The sequence below is a fragment of the Neofelis nebulosa genome, chromosome 3 (genome assembly GCF_028018385.1).
Source record: "Neofelis nebulosa isolate mNeoNeb1 chromosome 3, mNeoNeb1.pri, whole genome shotgun sequence".
Lineage (NCBI taxonomy): Eukaryota > Metazoa > Chordata > Mammalia > Carnivora > Felidae > Neofelis > Neofelis nebulosa.
Window position 1 is genome coordinate 128,148,304 of NC_080784.1, and position 21,626 is coordinate 128,169,929.

Below are 21,626 nucleotides of genomic sequence, written 5' to 3' on the forward strand. Positions count from 1 at the left end.
TTTTACTTAGTCTTGGTATGAAACCCAGCTGAGCACTCCTTCTCTTCTCCTGTCTTCTGTACCTCAATCGTACACACTTGCCTGTCTTTAGTACTATTTTACTGGCTATTCCTAGAAGCCTGACTCACTGTCTTCCTCTTTACCTCATCCCAACAATCTTGACTTTAGTGCTGTCACGTTGAATCACTGAATAACCTGACGGCTAAATTCTTTGGCTTCTTCACTTCATTGATAATTCTTCTAAGGCTAAATCTTAGGCCTGGAATATCTCAGCCATGCACTCCAGAATTCATAGCCTCTATTTTTCATCAAAAAGAATAATACACCTAAAATCTGGATTTTAAGCACCTCTTTGTTTTGTAACTTACTCCTCTACATCTTGAGTCTATTAGCTTCTTTACTATACTGAACTGACATTTACCACGGACTCTTACCAACTAAATTAATCTTTACCAAATTCACACAATCTTAGCAGCATTTCTCTATCCATCAACCCCTGCCCCTCAGTATTTCTACACTCTTGTCAGCACTTCCTCTAAAATATACACCCATCCAACTCTCTCACTCTCCATTAATACCTCCTTGGCCTAAGCTCCTATCATCTCTTGCCTGAACTAAGGGAATTCACATAACTAGTCTGCTATGTTCATTATTTCTCCCTCACAATCAATTTTACATAGTATTCAGAGTGATCTCTTTATGATTAAAATCCTATATTGGGCTTTCTGATTAACTGGGATAAGAATCTAAATCCCTTAACACAACTTACAAGGCAAAAAATGATCTGGTTTCTGACTACCTCACTCAATCTCTCATCTCTCTCTCCTTTATTAACAATGCCCCGGGGCGCCTGGGTGGCTCAGTTGGTTGGGCTTCCGACTTTGGCTCAGGTCATGATCTCACTGGTTGTGAGTTCGAGCCCCATGTTGGGCTCTGTGCTGACAACTCAGAGACTGGAGCCTGCTTCAGATTCTGTGTGTCTCTCTGTCCCTCCCCCACTTGTGCTGTGTGTGTGTGTGTGTGTGTGTGTCTCAAAAATAAACATTAAAACAAAACAAAACAAACAAAATGCCCTAGTCACAGTGGATCTCTTTCAGTTCCTTAAACACACCATGCTGAATCCTGTCTCAGGGCCTTTGCACTTGCTATTCCCTCTGCCTACAGAGCCTATCTTCTCCATATTTGCATGGCTAACGCCTTCAGGTCATTCATGTTTCAACTCAAACGCCTTCTTTTTCCCTAACTAGTGTCTAATGACTTCACTCCTCTCTTTCCCTCATTATACTTGTCATATTGTCCTATATTATTTCTTTACAGAATAACATCATAACATAAAATTTTATTGTTTATTTGCTTTTTTTTTGCATGTCTGCTCCATTAGACTGTAAGTCCATGACAGAACCTTGCCTCTGTTATAAACCAAGCATCTATAATAGGGAGTAGCACACAATAAGTACTTCACAAACACTTGCTGGATTTATTATATGTGTATGTAATAAACATTAGCTGGGATCACTAAAGCCTGAGACTAAGTGAGAATGTTTGGAAAAGAAGAAGACACAGCTGTAGATTTAGGTTAAGGAAACAGTCCATATTATCAGGTGAAATCAATCACTCATATCTGCCTCTGACCCACACAGCTTAATTGTCCCAGGATTTTTCAATTGACTTTCTTGGGATTACCTACATAATTGTCAGACATTAATCCCAAGGATTAAATATGACAGGTGAGATGGTGAGATTTTACAAGTGTAGAATCAAACTACTGCTTGCTTTATAATTTTAGGAACCATATGACATGACTAACTTTTATAGGGTTTATTTTCTTTTAAAATCCCTAATATTTTTATATTTGCTTTTGCTAACCTTATCCATCCCCTATCACAAATTCTCTCCCAGAAGAGCAAAATTATTTCGTCTAAACTGCACATAACCATATTAAGTTTCTTGTTCTTTTTTTCTACTACATTTGGTCCATTTTCTGGTTAAGGTATAAGTGAGCCATACCTCTCGACCTCATGATACCCACAAATTTAGGCAGCAAGCTGTAGAAGTCCTCGTGCTTTAAAACAATATCCTTTGATTCAATTCCTTCAACTATTATGAATCTAAAAATTTGATAATCATTAACCTCATTAAATTCAGTGGTACCTTAAAAAGCCTTTCTTTCATGACTTGTTAAAATTAACATTTCCCGCAATTTATTGAAAATGCGTTAAGTTGGCTGTGATTTGTTTCTTGAGGACTTAATTCTGGGTCTTGGCAATTCTGTCCTTTACTGAGTGCTCACTAGCAAGGCTTTACAAATGTCTCCTAGGACAGGAGGAGTTAAGATGGCGGAGAGGTATGGGGAATGGGATTTCCCTAGTCCCTCAAACCTGGCTGTACTGAGGTCAGCTTGGAACCCCAGGAAATCTATCTGTGGAGGGAGATGGCTTGGTGGCCCAGAGGTGCATGTATGCGAATTGGGGAGATAAAACGGCACAGGCACAGAGGGGAGGGATCCTCTTCTGTGGAGAGACAAAAGGGAGAGAAAGAGAAGCTGTGGGTCATGGTATTGAGTTAGGCCAAGGGAAGAACTTCTCCAGACCATGGAATGGGGAATGAGAAATACAGAGAGTTGCAGTCTCTACTTTGCAAACAGCCTTAGGAGCCAAAGATGGGGAGTTTTCAAAAGCGCCTGACTGCCATGTGCATGTGCCTGTGGGGGAGGGGAGCCAGCACCTGGAAGCCAGCCCCTGGGGTGCTGTAGTGATCTCAGGGGAGCACTGGGAGAGAATAGTCCCCTTCCTCAAGTACTGTGGGAAGAGGGTTTATTGCCCACACCAAGGGCAGAAGACCCTGCAGGCACCAGCGATATCAGCAGGGTGGAATGGTGCTACTCCAGAACTGGGTCCCGGTGGTGTGCGATTCTTTAAGACATTGTTGTTTGAATCCCAGCCGAGTGCCTAGAAGATGCGGGGGAGACTGTGAAGCAGGGCAAGCCAGCCGCCTGTGCTGCTCTGTGAGGGCTGCCGGAAGAGTGTGGTTTGAGACACCTGGTCTGGGGAGGAGAGACGGGGGTGTTGCCATTTCTCCCCCCATCACCAACATGGTGGCACTTCAGGGAACAGGACAGCAGCCCCCAGTGTAGGCGGGACCTGATTGCACCAAACCCCACCCCTCCGTGCCCGGTAACTGCTTATCTACTGGAGCAGGATTGACACTGAGTGACCCAAAGGCCTCTCCTCCAGACCAGCACAGTCCCAGGCACCAACAGACAACTGTCCTGCACTTTTGTATGTTAGTCTGCTATTCTTTTGTTTTCCTTTCTTTCCTTCTCTTTTCTCCTCTTTTTCTTTCTACTCTCTTCATTTTTTCCTTTGGAATCAGGCTCATAGTTTCTGATTTGAGTTTTGGTCAATTCTAATTATATGTGCGTATTTATGTTCTTTCTATCTCTGCTTTGCTTCTTTGTTTAATCAGGTGTTTTCACTCTATTATTTTTACACCTTTTCTATATCTCTTTCTTCTTTATTTTCCTTTCTCTCTCTCTGGATTAAGACACATAGTTCCTTTGATCCTCTGCTTCGTCTTTTTGTTTTTGTTTTTGTCCCTTTCATTTCTCTCTTTGTATGGGATCAGGTCCCCTGCCTTTTCCTTTTTTCCTGGGTTACTTCAACAAACAAATCAAAGCACACCTGGTGTGGAAGGCATAAACAATCCACCACTACGAGTAAGGAGAAGCTCTGTACAAGAATGACCAGTGGGACAGAGCAGTCATATACACAACAACAGACTGCACACAACACACTCCAAAAACGCTTCCTGAAGTGCCAGGCCCTCTTTAATAGTGTTCTTAGGTGCAGGACACATAACAAGCTATTAAAACATGTAAAAGACAGAAACCCAGCCAAAATGATGAAATGGAAGGATTCTCCTCAAAAGAAATTCCAGGAAAAAAATGACAGCCAGAGAATTGCTCAAAAGAGACACAAACAATATATCTGAACAAGACTTTGGAATAATAGTCATAAAACTAATAGCTGGGCTTGAAAAAAGCACAGAAGACAACAGAGGATCTGTTGCTGCAGAGATCAAAGACCTAAGAAATAGTCACAACGAATTAAGAAATGCTATAAATGAGATGCAAAATAAACTAGATGCAGTGACAGCAAGGATGAAAGAACCAGAGAAGCGAAATAGGTGAAACAGAAGATAAGATTATGGGAAATGATGAAGCTGAAAAAAAGAGCGAAAGGAAATTACTAGATCACAAGGAGAGCATTACAGACCTAAGTGATACAATAAAACAAAACAATATCCGTATCACAGGAGTTCTAGAAGAAGAAGAGAGAGAAAGGGGCAGAAGGTTTATTTGAAAAAATTATAGCTGAGAACTTCCCTAATCTGGGGAAGGAGCCAGGTATCCAAGTCCAAGAGGCACAGAGAATTCCCTTCAAAATCAACAAAAACAGGTCAACACCACAACATATCATAGTGAAACTGGCACACTACAAAGATAGAGAATTCTGAAAGCAGTTGGGACAAACAGCCCTTAACCTGCAAGGGTAGACGTATAAAGGTAGTAGCAGACCCTTCCACTGAAACTTGGCAGGCCAGAAGGGAATGGCAGGAAATATTCACTGTGCTGAACAGGAAAAATATGCAGCAAGGCTGTCGTTCAGAATATAAGGAGAGATAAAAACTTTCTCAGGCCAACAAAAACTAACACAGTTCATGACCACTAAACCAGCCCTGCAAGATATCCTAAGGGGGTCTCTGTGTGTGGAATGCTGCAAAGACTACAAAGGACCAGAGACTAACACAAGAACAAAACCTACAGACAACACAATGACACTAAATCCGTATCTTCGAATAATCACTCTGAATGTAAATGGACTAAATGCTCCACTCAACAGACATAGGGTATCAGAATGGATAAAAAAACAGGATCCATCTATATGCTGCCTCAAGAGACTCATTTTATACCTGAGGACACCTGCAGATTGAAAGTGAGGGGATGGGGAACCATCTATCATGCTACTGGATGGCAAAAGAAAGCCAGAGTAGCCATACTTGTATCAGACAGATTAGATTTTAAAACAAAGACTGTAACAAAAGATGAAGAAAGGCATTATATCATGATTGAGAGATCTATGCATCAAGAAGAGCTAACAATTGGGGCACCTGGCTAGCTCATTTGGTTAAGCATCTGACTTCGGCTCAGGTCATGATCCCACAGTCTGTGAGTTCGAGTCCCATGTCAGGCTCTGCACTGACAGCTCAGAGCCTGGAGCCTGTTTTGGATTCTGTGTCTCCCTCTCTCTGCCACTCCCCCACTCATACTCTGTCGCTCTTGCTCTCAGAAATAAATAAAACATTTAAAAAAAGGAAGAGCTAACAATTGTAAATGTTTACACCCACAACATGTAACACCCAAATATATAAATCATTAATAACAAACATAAACAAATGTACAGATAATTGTACCATGATTGTAGGGGACTTTAATATTCTACTTATAGCAATGGACAGATCCTCTAGGTAGAAAATCAGTAAGGGAACAATGGCTCTGAAAGACCTCTTGGACCAGATGGACTTAACAGATATATTCAGAACTTTTCATCCAAAAGCAGCAGAATACACATTCTTCTCGAGTACACATGGAACATTCTCCAAAATAGATCACATACTGGGTCACAAATCAGCCTTCAACAAGTACAAAAGATCGAGATCAGACCATGCATATTTTCAGATCACAATGCTACGGAACTTGAAATCAACCACAAGAAAAAATTTGGAAAGCTCCCAAATACATGGGAGGTAAAAGAACATCCCACTAAAGAATGAATGGGTCAACGAGAAAATTAAAGAAGAAATTAAAAAATATATAGAAGCAAATGAAAATGAATACACGACAGTCCAAACCGTTTGGGATGCAGCAAAGGAAGTCCTAAGAGGAAAACACATTGCAATTCAGGTCTATCTCAAGAAGCAAGAAAGGTCCCAAATACACATCTTAATCTTGCACCTAACGGAGCTATAAAGGCAGCAGCAAAGAAAGCCCAAATCCAGCAGAAAAAGAGAAATAATACAGACTAGAGCAGAAATAAATAATATAGAATCCAAAAAAAAAAAAAAAAAAGAACACATTAATGAATCTAAGAGCTGGTTTTTTTAAAGAATAAACAATATTCATAAACCCCTAGCCAGACTGCTCAAAAAGAAAAGAGAGAGAACCCAAATAGGTATCAAGAATGAAAGAGGAGAGATCACAACAAACACTACAGAAATACAATTATTTGAGAATACTATGAAAAATTATATGTCAACAAACTGGACAATCTGGAAGAAATGGACAAATTCCTAGACACACTACCAAAACTCTAACAGGAAGAAAGAGAAAATTTGAACAGACATATAACCAGTGAAGAAATTGAATTGGTTATCAAATATCTCCTAGCAAATGAGAGTCCTGGGCCAGATGCCTTCCCAGGGGAATTCTACCAGACATTTAATAGTTAATACCTATTCTTCTCCTGTTCCAAAAAACAGAAACAGAAGGAAAGCTTCCAGACTCATTCTATAAAGCCAGCATTACCTTGATTCCCAAACCAGACAAAGACCCCACTAAAAAGGAGAATTACAGGCCATTAATCCTGGTGAACATGGATGTAAAATTCTCAAGAAGATACTAGCAAATTGAATTCAACAGTATATTAAAAGAATTATTCACCATGATCAAGTGGAATTCATTGCTGAGCTATAGGGCTGGCTCATTATTTGCAAATCAATCAAGGTGATACATCACACTAATAGAAGAAAGGATAAGAACCATATGATCCTGTCAATAGATGCAGAAAAAGCATTTGATAAAATACAGCATCGTTTCTTAATAAAAACTCTAAAGAAAGTTGGGATAGAAGGAACATATCTTAACGTCATAAAAGCCATATATGAAAGACCACAACTAATAATCACCCTCAATGGGGAAAAACTGAGAGCTTTCTCCCTCAGATCAGGAACACTACAGGGATCTCCACTCTCACCACTGCTGTTTAACATAGTATTGGAAGTCCTAGCCTCAGCAATTAGACAACAAAACAAAATAAAAGGCATCCAAATTAGCAAAGAAGAAGTCAAACTTTCACTCTTCACAGAGGACATGATACTGTACATGGAAAACCTGAAAGACTCCACCAAAAAACTGCCCGAGTGGATACATGAATTTAGCAAAGTCGCAGGATAAAAAAATCAATGCACAGAAATTGGTTGCATTTCTATACACCAAATAATGAAGTAGCAGAAAGAGGTATCAAGGAATCAATCCCATTTACAATTGCACCAAGAACCATAAAATACCTAGGAATAAACCTAACCAAAGAGGTAAAAGATCTGAACGCTGAAAACTATAGAAAGCTTATGAAAGAAATTGAAGAAGACACAAAGAAATGGAAAAACATTCCATGCTCATGGATCAGAGGAACAAATAATATTAAAATGTTGATACTACCCAAAGCAATCTACACATTCAATGCAATCCTAATCAAAATAGCACCAGCATTCTTCCCAGAGCTAGAAGAAAAGACCCTGAATGGCCAAAGTATGTTGAAAAAGAAAATCAAAGCTGGAGGCATCACAATCCCGGACTTTAGCCTGTATTACAAAGCTACAATCATCAAGGCAGTATGGTACTGGCACAAAACCAGACACACAGACCAATGGAATAGAACAGAGAACCCAGAAATGGACCCAAAAATATATGGCGAACTAATCTCTGACAAAGCAGAAAAGAACATCCGATGGGAAAAAAGTCTCTTTTGCAAATGGTCCTGGGAGAACTGGACAGCAACATGCAGAAGAATGAAATTGGACCACTTTTCTTACAGCATACACAAAAATAAATTCAAAATGGATGAAAGACTAACTGTGAGACAGGAAATCATCAAAATCCTACAGGAGAAAAAGGCAGCAACCTCTCTGACCTCGACTGCAGCAGCTTGTAACTCAACACAAATCTGAAGGCAAGGGAAACAAAAGCAAAAATGTACTGGGGAACATCTGGGTGGCTCAGTTGGTTGAGTGTCTGACTTCAGCTCAGGTCATGATCTCACATTTCATGGGTTCAAGCCCTGTGTTGGGCTCTGTGCTGACAGTTCAGAGCCTGGAGCCTGCTTAAGATTCTGTGTCTCCCTCTCTCTCTGCCCCTCCCCCACTCACACTCTGTCTCTCTGTCTCTCTGAAAAATACATTAACATTAAAAAAGAAAAAAAGAACTATTGGGACCTCACCGAAATAAAAAAACTTCTGCACAGCAAAGGAAACAATTAATAAAACTAAAAGGGAACCGACAGAATGGGAGAAGATATTTGCAAACGACATATTGGATAAAGGGTTAGTATTAAAAATCTATAAAGAACAAACTCAACACACAAAAAACAAATAATCCAGTGAAGAAATGGGCAGAGGACGTGAATAGACACTTTTCCAAAGATGACACCCAGCTGCCAGACAGACACATGAAAAGATGCTCAACATCTTCATCATCAGGGAAATACAAATCAAAACCACATTGAGATACCACCTCACAGTGGTCATAGTGCCTAAAATTAACAACTCAGGAAACAACAGATGTTGGTAAGGATGTGAAGAAAGAGGAACCCTCTTGCACTGTTGGTGGAAATGCAAACTGGTACAGCCACTCTGGAAAAACAGTATGGAGTTTCCTCAAAAAATTAAAAATAGAATTTACCCTATGACCAGGCAATTGCACTACTAGGAATTTATCCAAAGGACACTGGAGTTCTACTGATCCAAAGTGGCACATGCACCTCAATGTTTATAGCAGCGCTATCAACAATAGCCAAATTATGCAAAGGTCCAAACATCTATCCGCTGATGAATGGATAAAGATGAGGTGGTATATATACACAATGGAACGCTACTCAGCGATGAAAAAGAATGAAATCTTGCCATTTGCAACAACGTGGATGGAACTGGGGGTATTATGCTAAGTGAAGTAAGTCAGTCAGGGAAAGACAGATACCCTATGATTTCACGCATATGTGGGATTTGGAAACTTAACAAATGACCACAGGGGAAGGGAAGGAAAAATAAGGTACAAACAGAGAGGAAGACAAACCATAAGAGACTCTTAAAAACAAGAACAGAGGGTTGATGGGGGTGGGGAATAGGGATGATGGGCATTGAGAAGGGTACTTGTTGGGATAAGTACTGGGTATTGTACGTAAGTGAGGAATCTTGAGAATCTAAAAAAAAAAAAAAGCCTCCCAGATTTTTTTCCACGTGACCTCAAGCTCAAACTAGTTTATAGTTCTGAAGTTTTTATCTTTTTTGAAAACCAGTACTACATTTACCTGTTCAAGTCTTCTATTTTCTTTCCTACTCTCCAGGACTTATTTTTATGCATATAGCATTACTCAACAAATCTCATCTGTAAGTTGTCTCAATACTTGAGTGATAAATCATTGAGAAAAACAAGACTACCAAGAGCTCACCTAGAATCCCTTTCTTTTTTTTAAAGTTATTTATTTTGAGAGACAGAAAGAGAGGGGGAGAGAGAAGAGAGAGAGAATTCCAAGCAGGCTCCGTGCTGTCAGTGCCCAACATGGGGCTTGAACTCACAAACCGTAAGATCATGACCTGAGCAGAAATCAAGAGTTGGACGCTCAACCAACTGAACTACCCATACGCCTCTAGAATCCCTTACTACCTGAAACTTTAATTTCCTCCGGAATGTAAATAAACCTAAACTTTTTTTCAGTATTTATCTCTGATTTTTGTTTGCTTGTTTGTATCTTTTGACAATGGGCATTTGTTAATTTACAGAAACCCCAGAAAACATCACTTTTTTACCTCTTGAATTAATGTCTGGCTGTTTTAAATTTATATTTAAATAATTTATTTCTACTTCTATTTATACTGTATTTATATTTAAGTGGTATTTGTGTGTGTGAATGTACATTTTCTTAACATGCATGAGGTACTGTTTCACTATCTCTGCTAATAGATTTACCGATTTTCATAAGAAACCTTAGATTCCATTGTGGTAAACAAAGGATAACTTCGTGGCAAGTTTGTTTAAAAGCGTTACTTCTCATGGCACCTGGGTAGTTCAGTCAGTTAAGTGTCTGGCTCTTGAGGCTCAAGTCTTGGTTTCATGGTTCATGAAATTGAGCCCCTCGTCAGGTTCTGTGCCAGCTGACACCACAGAGCATGCTTGGGATTCCCTCTCTCTCTCTGTGTCTCTCTGCCTCTCCCCCACTTATTCTCTCTCTCTCTCTCTCTCTCTCTCTCTGTCTCAAAGTAAATAAAAACATTTAATACAAAAATAAATAAAAGCTTTACTTCTCATTAATATCTTTCAGAAACTCATTCTCAATAGTTTTAAAAAACTTTTTTAATGTTCATTTATTTTTGAGAGAGACAGAGAGACAGAACGTGAGTGGGGGAAGGGCAGTGAGAGAGGGAGATACAGAATATGAAGCAGGCTCCAGGTTCTGAGCTGTCAGCACAGAGCCCAATGAGGAGCTCGAACTCGTGAACCACAAGATCATGACCTGAGCCGAAGTCAGACGCTTAACTGACTGAACCATCCAAGCACCCCTGTCAACAGTTTTTTCTTATGAATTACTAGGATATTGGGAAAAAGAATAAAGTACATGAAAAGACAAAATAAATATGTACCTCTAACTCAAAAAATTGCACAGATTTCATCTTAGTTTTAACACGCTCTATTCAAAGAAATAAATACAGACTCTTCATGAGTAATTAATTAGGTGTGACTGGAAGATGAATACCTATCACAAAGTTGGCCAAGCAGGAGCATTCAACATACACCTGTTCGTAGTCATAAAATAGAGAAAAATGAAAGGAGAGACATAGTTGAGACTGCTTTTAAGATTTAATTTGAAATCAGAGCTCTTTAATTTGACTAAGAAATGGAAAATTAAGACGTCTGAATATCCATACCTATGTTTTATACATTATGTTATACATTATTTCAATTTTCTTTTATAAAATCATACTATCATAAAAATACAACTTCACATAAGGATAGAAAAATGTGGTCTTCCGGATCTTTCAACATGACTAAAATATGTAAAATTGAATAGCGACCAAGGACAGACAATTAAGCCTTCCATCATGGATGAAGACAGCCTATTATCAGAGTATCAAATTAATTTAAGTTGTGACATTTTTTGAAATTAAAATGTAAACTGCAGGAGGAGCCTTCAATAGTACTTTTAGTCGAGAAGTTATGTTCCTTTTACTTTCGATTTTAATTCAATAAAATAATTTTGTTGTATAATCTCCCTCTCTAAAAGTGAAGCAGAAAGATTTATCCAAATAGCATTGTTAGAGAGGTACTGGTGGGCTGATAAAACTTCTAAGGAACTTAATGCATTCAATTCTATCCAGAATGTAAATAAACCACAACTTTTTCAGTATTTACCTCTGGATTTGGATGATTTTTGTTTGCTCATTTATATCTTTCAACAACGAACATATGGACTATGAAAGAATTTTTGTGTATTACAAATACTGATTTTATTTCTTTAAAAATTTTATAAGTGGTAGTCTTCCCAAATTATTTTGGAAAACGTACACAAGTATTTCCATAATTAAACAGAGAAATGAACAATTTGTGTGTGAAAATACATAGAGTAGACAGAAACTATTGTTTCTTGCTTCAGTGATCTTAAAGTACCAGTCTCACAAGGAACTGAAGTGTAGTAATTACTTATATTCAATAGGTGGCGACCTTTACATTATACAGCAGTCACCAAACCATCATTTGCATAGGACAGTATAATCCACCAGTAGAAAAATGAAGAGAGAAATTACAAATGTTCCATATTTTGCAATAGACAAAAATTAGTGTTTGGTTATATACTCATTTTTCTAAACCTATGGACTATTTTCTAGGCTGATGAACATACTTTGCAGTAATGTACATGATGGTCTCAGCTAAAAGATTTTATCTGGCTGTTATTATTTTTATTTTCTAAAATTAGACTCTGTTGTGGAAGCCTTTGCGTTGTGTATTTTTGAGTAAATCCACCTGTTAATTCTTACACTTCATAAAAATATGTGGGAATATGAGAACTAGGGAATGATTCCTGATTTCTTTGCATAGGTTATGAAGAATAATAGTATTATTTACTGAAATGACATGTGTCTTAAAAAGGATATGTAACAGAGGTGCCTGGGTGGTTCAGTCAGTTAAGCATCTGACCCTTGGTTTCTTTCGGCTCAGGTCATGATGTCAGGGTTTGTGGGTTGGAGCCCCGCATGAGCCTCTATGATGACAGTGAGGAACCTGCCTGGGATTCTCTCTCTCTCCCTCTCCCTCTCCCTCTGCCCCTCCTCTGCTCGCACTCTCTCTCTCTCTCAAAAATGAATAAACCTTTGGTTGGGGGGGGGCGGGGGAGGATATGTTACAGGAGTCCAGTATATTTGTGAAAGAGCAACTGAAGGAAGACAAGGCTCAGGTCAGCAAACTGTGGTTCTTCACTAATCTAGTTTATGTGGGTTATAGGAACATCTGTGCACAAACTAAAATTTTTTAAAAACCTGCTGTAAAAAGAGTATGTTTGGAAATAATTATGAATTTTTTTGCTATATTTTCAACGAATGTACAAAGATAGGTTTCTATCCAAGAAGTAACTTAATATCTGTTCTGATGACCTTTAGCTAGAAAGCATATGGATATGACTTAGTGCTATGGGACATCTTATACATAACAGAATTCTCCCCCTAGTACTGTTTCAGCTTTGTGAAATGTAACCAGTGACTGGAGTTTGGACTATTTTCCTTCCAAAGGGAGAGGCAGTTACTCCTCCCTCCTCTGAGTCTCTGAAAATTAGAAATCTATATCACACATTATTCTTAACCATAATATATGAAAAATCAGAACCTACCATCACTTAAGCAAGGGAGATAAAAGAATGGTAAAAGTATGTGTTGATCATGATAATTTTATACATCTTTCTGCTAACTAAAATGCTGTTTTTTATTTCTTTTTATAGACCTATATAAGCGTGAACATCTTAAAACTACTTATTAGATAAATATTTTACTATATAGTAGAAACCAAAAAAATGGGGAGATCAAGAAAATCACCCTTTAACTTAAGATAAACTGTATGGTGCCTGACACAATGATGTATTTTAGGTATATATGTTTTTTTAAAGTTATCTTCCAATGAAATTTTCTATGGCCTCCTATAATTCTCTACTATGGTAAGCCACATATTATTAAGAGTTTTCCATTTATTAATATGTTGCTAATAACAGAGCTGTTGCTTCTTTTCAGTTGATGTTGTAGACTAGACTCTCAACTTCAAACTTCTTCATTTCCTTAGGAATGATAAAATTCTGTCTATTGGTTTTTCCAGTCAGAGGACTAAGCATTTCATATATGCATTTCTAAAATGAGTCATGTATTGTCTTATCACAGGAGTCACTGAACTATTCATGCTGAAACAGATCAAAAACACAAAGGAAGAGGGATTAAGAAACAAATGTTCATTTAATTTTAAAAAAGTACCTTCCACAACATTTATCAAACAGATAACGCCAGGGGGAAAGCATCAACTCTTGCCAATCAGACTGCCCAAGGTAGAATTCTTTCAAGCAATTTAGTTTTGATTCCACTTTACCTACAATACAGATATTAATGTCTTGATTTTTTATAAAAATCTGATTTGTATTCAGTTAAAAGTTATGTACACCACGCTCTTAACGATTTCCCTAAAATTCAAGAATTAGGAAATTGGAGAATATGCATTTATGTTAGGAACCATTCGTTAGTGCTAACTTGTGCCAAATATGGTGGGGACACTGTAACTCTTGTGTTCAAAGAGCTCATATTCCAGTTAGGTATACAGGGCATGGAGACAAACAGCTGTTACCCAAAACAGAAAAAGAGACACTACAACAGAGATAACAACAATCCTTCAAACCACATCCAAGTCAGTGACCCTACTTAAGAATAACCTTTTTTTTAAGATGCTAATCTGTCAAATCAGTATTAGTATAGAAATGCAGCTGGTATGTATTATGGACTGAATTGTTCCCCCCCTCCCAAATTCGTATGTTGAAGCCCTAACCCTCCATTGTGACAGTAGTTTGATACAGGGCCTTTAAGAAGGTACTTAAGGTTAAAGGAGGTCTTAACAATGGGGTCCTAATCCGAGAAGACTAGTATCGTTATTGAAAGAGGAGACACCAGAGCTCTCTCTCTGTGTGTCCACAGAAAAAGGGCCATGTGAGGACACCGTGAGAAGGTGGTCACCTGCAAGCCAGATAGAAGAGCCTCACCAGAAATCTACCCTGGTGGCACCTTCGTCTTGGACTTCTAATTTCTAAAATTGTTAGAAAATAAATTTCTGTCATTTAAGTTACCTACTCTGTGCTATCTTGTTGTGGCAGCCTGAGCTAATCCAGTATATTTCTAACTTGAGAATTAATTTGCCAGACATGAATCTTACAATCCTAACACCTACTTTCAAATTGCATTTGTATATTTTCTGTATTTGTATACTTATATATTTATATTTATATATACATTTTTGTTAAATATCTATTTATATATTGAATGTATAGATCTTACTTACACAGTCACAGTTACATCCAGAAAGATATACCATGCCTACCGGAATGACTTTTCCTTCCAATTTTTATTATTATACTAAGACTCTTGTCTTCAAAGAGCTCGTAGTCTAGCTGAAGATTTATGACACACAGACAAATACCCGTAATACAAACTAGGAACAGAGTGGTAGAAATTAAAGAGTATATTACTTCAGAAAGAAGATTACTGTCACTATGGAGAGTGGTGGTACACTGTGGGTGAGTTTGTGTGGCTGGAATTATAGGAAGGAATAAGAAAATCTTGGGAGAGAGAGGAATTGCCCTCAGCCCGGTCATTCTCACTGGCACACCACAGGCATTTGGGGAAGGACCACACTTCATTCGGTGAAATTATTCAGAGCATTACACAGTTTAGCATCCTCAGTCCCCCACTAGCATCCTCCTGATCTTGGAAGATCTGTACTATCCCCCTACACGTTCCCAAAGGCAACTCAGCAGGAATATCTCCCTCAGGAGAAAACAGAAGGTAAACTTTTAAGGGTGTGAAGAAAAGAGCAGAGGTATTCAAATAAAATGTATTAAGTAATTGATTATTAAATGGCTAATATATTTTATTCTAAAATGTTACACATGGAAAATTATAACATACAAAATTGTTATTTTATTAAGTGTTGCTTGCCAGTTACAAGAGTTTATTACATTTACTCAGAGTTCATCCTAACTTTCTACTTTGAAGCTTTTCATTGATTCATATAGCCTTGACTATATTTGACGTCTAAATAGCCTCACCTATTCATTATTTCCAGAATGCTTCTGATCACCAAATAAACATCCTTCACTCAAGGCAAAGAAATTTACCCTGGTTTTTTTTGTTGTTGTTGTTTATTTATTTTGAGAGAGAGCATGCACAAGCTGGGGGAGGGGCAGAGAGAGAGAGAGAGAGAGAGAGAGAGAGTCCCAAGCAGGCTCCGTGTTGTCAGTGCAGAGAGCCCGATGTGAGCCTCTATTCCATGAACCCTGAGATCATGACTTGAGCTGAAATCGAGTCAGACACTTAACAGACTGAGCCACCCAGTCGCCCCAATGTATCTCTTTTTGATTTCCATACACTTTGCAGGCTGCCCTAACCTGATCTTTCACTTTAATGATTTCCCTAAATGCTGTTTGTGATCCGGGTTGAAAATTCAAGGGATTAGAAGCAACAAAGACAGAAAGAATGAAGGGAAGATGAGAATAAGAAGTGAGAAGAACCCATGCAAGTCAGGTCCAAATTGGGATTTACAATCTAGAATGACCCTTCCAGGTTGTCCCTACCTGGGCTGAAACGACCAGGCTTTTCACTCCCCCCATTCCTTCCAGGCAGCTCACTGCATGTATGCAGCTCATGAAGCTGTGGCTTTGGACGAAGGGGCATCTGCAGCTGAGGTGACATGTGAAGGGGCTGATGAATGAAGGCTGTCTGCCCCCTACACACACACACACACACACACACACACACACACACACACACACAGCAGCAGCAGCAGCGGTTATCAAGTCCTCTACTGAAGCAGTATCTGGAAGGGCTTCATAGAGTCCACCACCGACTCGAACTTCCTATTTTAAAGTGGAAACTCGGGTAGAAACTAGTGAGTTACAAATCGGGAGTCTCAAATTCAGAATTTATCATTCCTTGCTTCCTACTATCCTGGAGTACTGACGTCTATTTTGGAAAGAATGAGCAAGGAATTACTTGGTTTAAGTAATTTTCTTGAATGGGTAAACAAAAAGGAATGAGTTCAAACAATTCTTGGTAAGTTTTATAGACAGAACTAAACTGTCAAATCCATCACTAAACTATGAATAAAGTATTACATGTCTAATTTCTTTTTTTTTTTTTTTAAAGGTTATTTTTGAGAGAGAGAGAGCGTGCGCACAAGCAAGCAGGGGAGGGGCAGAGAGACAGACAGAGAGAGAATCCCAATCTGTGCTAACAGCACAGAGCCTGATGCGGAGCTCAATCTCACAAACTCCAAGATCATGACCTGAGCTGAAACCAAGAGTTGGACACTTAACTGACTGAGCCACCCAGGTGCCACGATATATGTCTAATTTCTGTATGTTGGAAGTTTTGTTTTTTAGTGCCTTTATGTGTGTTTTATAGCTGTTCCCTACAAATATGTTACCAACATATACTATAATAATGCCTCCTTTTCGTAAGTCTTCAGTGGGTCTAATGGGAAAAGCATTAAATTGATACCTATGCTGAGAGCAGCATGAATAAGTGAATGTACTTTATTTAGCTTTGATAAACCTTTGACATACCACCTTGGTTCTTTATTTTTAAATCTGTCTTGAAAGTAGTCAGACAGAAGACAACCTCCCATTCCATATGCTGTGGACAGTATGGAGAATGTAAGTTATATGCATATGTATGACATTTTTATATCATGCTTCCGGTCACATACCACATTTTGGCTACACTGTCCTTTCCGTTCTGTGTAATTGCCACACTCCTGCTCGCCTCAGGGTTTCCACACTCGTTTCATCTGCCTTGAACGGTGACCCCAAGTCATCACGTGACTGACTCTTTTTCCTCTCTCAGGTGATGGCATTAACGTCATCTCCTCAGAGATCCACACAACCTAAGTAATCCCTCCCTAAGCCAAATTTCCTTTATACGAATTTATCTTAGTAACACAATTATCTCAGATCACTTTATTTATATATTTATCTGTTACTCATTATTTAATCCCTAGTTCATCAGTGCCTGCCATTTAAGTATTCAGTAATTATTTGTGTGAAAGAATAACTCAGGCAATAAATGAATATTTGTGATTTATAGGATTTTAAATACACATCGGAAGTGCGACAATTATGAACTTTTTCATTTGGGGAAATCAATTCACCCAAATTTCTGAATAAATCTGAATAAAAGATGGGATGGCTACTCTCTATCTTAATATCACAATTTTTATTAAATAAGCTCCCTACAATATTTTTATCTCAGTCTTCCAAAAGGGCATAATGATGTACAAAATGAGTATATTTCCGTTTCCACAAACAATATATTTTTCAAGGGAACAAAAATATTCACTCTGTGGGTAACATTCCATCTTGTAACTGGTAAAACCTTGTAAAAACGTTGAAAATTCTTAACTTTCAAATTTTACATTAAAAACAAGCCTATGATAAAGAAACTCTGTATCAGAGAGACAAACAAAAACAAGCTATAAATTAGGTCACCAGACTTACAATAATATTTTTGCAAGAAGCTTTTACAATATTTGGCTAGCTTTTAAGCTAGGAATATAAGATGTCCCAGAAGATTAACTGAACACAGGAATTCAACCTGTGATGGGGTCAAATGGAATGTCTTTTGTGATCCTGACTGACCATTCACACTCATACTCAAATACAGATCCTTCACTTATCTAAGTGTATGCTTTCAATGAGACATTAAATACTTTTTTTTTTTAATTAGGAAGGTATTAAATTCTTATTTCCAATTGTACTTACTTCAAGGTATAAAGTTCTATACATGCTCTCCTGTCTTTATTAGGAAGAAATTCTTTTATTTACTTAAAACTCTCATCTAGTTGCACTCTCGCTCAACTCTGTAGTTGGAAATTTGGCTCCTGGTGGGAAATACCTTGTTTATTCCACCATTTATTTTCATGAGAATTTAATTCCACCTACTTTCAAATACCATCTTTTGAGATGAATGAGAAGTATTAGGTATAAGAAGCCTGGTCTAAGAAGGTCTATTTCCGTACAGAGGCCAGAGACATAGTAATAATGGATTGAAGTTAGGACCATAAAATCACAAGCAGTATCTGAAGAAGAACTGCTACAGTAAAAGAAAGACACCTTAGCATATTATGAAGTACAGTGGAAATGAGCACAGGTAAATCTTAGAATTATTTTTAAGTACGCTTGGTGTGCTAAATTTTAAATAGTAATCACTAACTGAAATTAATGTTAGTTTCTCCAAATTATCAGGCAGTTGACCTAGTCTATGATGATATCAAAGCAAAACAAAAAAACAAAAAAAACAAAAACCTGGAAAAATAAAAATGCCCTGAATGGGGGTGCCTGCCTGGCTCCATGGGTATACAGCATGCAACTCTTGATCTCAGGGTTGTGAGTTCAAGTCCCACATTGGGTATAGAGCTTACTTATAACTAATCTTCTTGTTACTCACGTAAGACATTATGTTAAATAACATGACAATTCAGATACCAAAAAAAGAAAAAAAAAATACAGAGCTTTATCATATTCCACACTCATTTTAGCAGCCTCGCAAAATTAAAAATGTTTTCTGAATGAAATGTCAAGAGAATTATTTATTTTATGTAAGTGGTAGTGTAACAAGTCTTAGATGACACGATTACTAGCTTCAGGGAAACAGAAAACAATTACAAAGCTAAGTTAAAGGCAACTTTATTACAGTACTTTTCCAAACTACAAAATGCATTTATTATTGTATGTATAACTAATATATAATACATTATATTACAAAACAGAAAGCATTTCTGGTCAGATGTTAGCTTGCATGTATTGCCCAAAACATAGTTTCCTAGGAACAGCAGGAACACACAATTGTTTATTTATCACTCAGTAAAATACTTCTCTGATGTCACATAAAGAATCATTCATAACTTATTTTATGTTCATTTAAAAACAAAGCAAAGTTATCTTTTCTATTTCTTACTAGTTAATGCCTGGAAGTTGTTTCTACCCTAAAAACATCCACCAGTTTAGAAATATTTCCTTTGGTAACAAGGAGGATTTTTGAAACTAACCAAACCAAAAGAACACTCTATTTCCCCCATTGCAAGTAGGGGCAGAATTCTCTGCTTTCCTGTAATAGGAGCCAAATTTGGGCCTCCTCCTCTTCAGAGCTATCCTGAGTACCTGCTTTAAAAAAAATACCCAAATCTACAACAAACTATTCTAATACAGTCTTCTCTGTTTTCTCTTCTGACATTTGCTCAGGAGTAATTTACAACCCACGTTGAACATTACGTAATAATGAATTTAAAAGTAATCTTAGGAAATGTAGTAACATAAAGGAAGTATTTTCCAAATTAGACAAGGACATTATTTGCTCATCTGTCTCTGCTTCACACAACCAACCAAATTCAACTTACAGAAAGAATTCCTTTTCCAAGGTCACTACCCTAGTAACAATGGACACCGATGGAAATCCACCGAACAGATCCAGTCCCTTAATTTGCTCTCTTGGTTTAACATTTGTGAGCTACTGATTAGCACAAAACAAATTCATCTTCCTCTTTTTCACAACAGCAAGAAATGGTTAGAAAAGTATAGAAAAGGTTTCTATTTTTTTTTTTGTAAGGCAAATTTAATACAGATTTTGCTATGAGGTTGGAAAAAAAGAAAAACTGAATGAAAAGGTATGTGCTGGCTGCTTGGGGCAGGGGGCAAGACTCATAAATCACTGTACGTTAAGAGCACGTGCTGAAACTTCATGGTGCCAGTCACGTAATTTTGTGTATTTGGGACTAAAGACGTGAAGGGGTATCTTTTCCCTGTGGAAATAAAAGAAGAAAAGAGAAGAAGAGAAAAGTGATAGAAGAGTCATAAGATAGAGAAAGAAAAAGTTTCTACACTTAGATCATCATGCAGAAAACATGCTTTATAAAAGCTTAATTTCATATAGCTGTTTTATTTAATAGCAAAGATTTTAAGAGTAGAACATTTTAATAAATGCAGACATTAATCTATAGAGCCCTCCTGGAAACATCCACTTTTATGCCCAAAATGAAATTACGACAAGACAACACATAAAACTCATTCACAGAGATCTGTAGTGTTAGCAAAGCATCCCCAAATATACTCCTCTGCCCACTTATTTCTATACTAAAGGAAATTAACCTTACACATGAAATCCAGAAATATCTACTAATTTAAAAATCCATAAGTTTTCTAAGTCCCACATTTAAGTCCCATAAAAGACACCGAAGTTAAATGCTTAGCTTCTAGCTGCAAACACAAAACGCCATACCATTACACTTGAAACTATGAAAAAACAAATTGAGACCATTCAGGAAAGGAAAGCATTCAATTTACCAAAAAAACGGACAACTTACTTTGCCTTCTTTGTATTTTCAGTTTCCGATTCTTTCACTGAAATATAATAAGCAACATCCAATATCAATTTACTTTTTTAACTTGAAAAATCATTTAAGCAATTACCTGTACCCATCAATACCAAATGGTCAAGTTGCACAGAGCCACTAAAAAACATTCGCAATCATGCTGTCACCAGCTATACTATAGTCATTGCTGCTACTACTGCAACACTTTGCAGCGTGACCTTCCTGGGCTGGCTTCTTATTTACATCACCCATATTATGCATGGCATAGTTTAAGTGTAAACTGCCTCAGGAAAATTACTGTTTCCCAATAATTGCCCATCTGTCCAAATGCTATTCTCTATGGCAGAGAACATTCACCTATCAGAATGCCTAGGTATTCACTTACGATGTTCAGTCCCAGTGATTTGGGCGAGGATTCGGAAAGAGCGAGACTGAGTTGTTCCAGTCCTCGGACGCCAGTCTTCAGTGTCCTCCATCAGTCTCTTCTTGCTGGCATCACTGTGAGTCGGTATGTGATAAAACTCCGTATTGCGCTCCACGATGTGTTTTCTTGGTGGACTAAGGTTAAGAGGGAAAGAAAGAATTAAACACTTTTAAATTATGTTAAGGATAAAATATCCTCTGCCAAATAATTTGTAATTAATACATTCAATATCAATGTTCTTTTTTATATCTTATGCTTTTCCAAGTGCACTCAGCCTCAATTTTCTTAAAAAAGCATCCTTCTAAACTAGAGTAGACCTGCTTTATCTTTAACTAGTTAAAAAAAAAAAAAAGGTATTCACATGTTAACATAATATTCAAGAGAAGGGTTACCGTTTAGGTGGAGTTTTCCTTTTAATTGACAGAAGAAGGCAGCAGAAGAGATTCCATGCATAAAGAAAAGGAAAAGAATAAGAAAATAAGGAAAATAATGAGAACT

General features: G+C 37.6%; 1 protein-coding gene across 16 annotated transcripts in view; it reads right to left on the bottom strand.

The window, feature by feature from the left end:
- Positions 1–21,626, bottom strand: part of PDLIM5 (PDZ and LIM domain 5) — a 221,993-nt gene that overhangs the window by 67,688 nt on the left and 132,679 nt on the right. For 10 of the 16 annotated variants that reach the window (XM_058721881.1, XM_058721879.1, XM_058721882.1 and 7 more), the window contains 3 exons: positions 21,521–21,538; positions 21,090–21,262; positions 20,696–20,732 (listed from right to left, as the gene is read on the bottom strand). In XM_058721881.1, the coding sequence (XP_058577864.1) occupies positions 20,696–20,732; positions 21,090–21,262; positions 21,521–21,538 (228 nt within the window). Of the gene's footprint in view, positions 1–19,006; positions 20,135–20,695; positions 20,733–21,089; positions 21,263–21,520; positions 21,539–21,626 lie in introns of those variants that run through there. The other 6 variants (XM_058721883.1, XM_058721893.1, XM_058721888.1 and 3 more) reach the window with 2 other exon arrangements.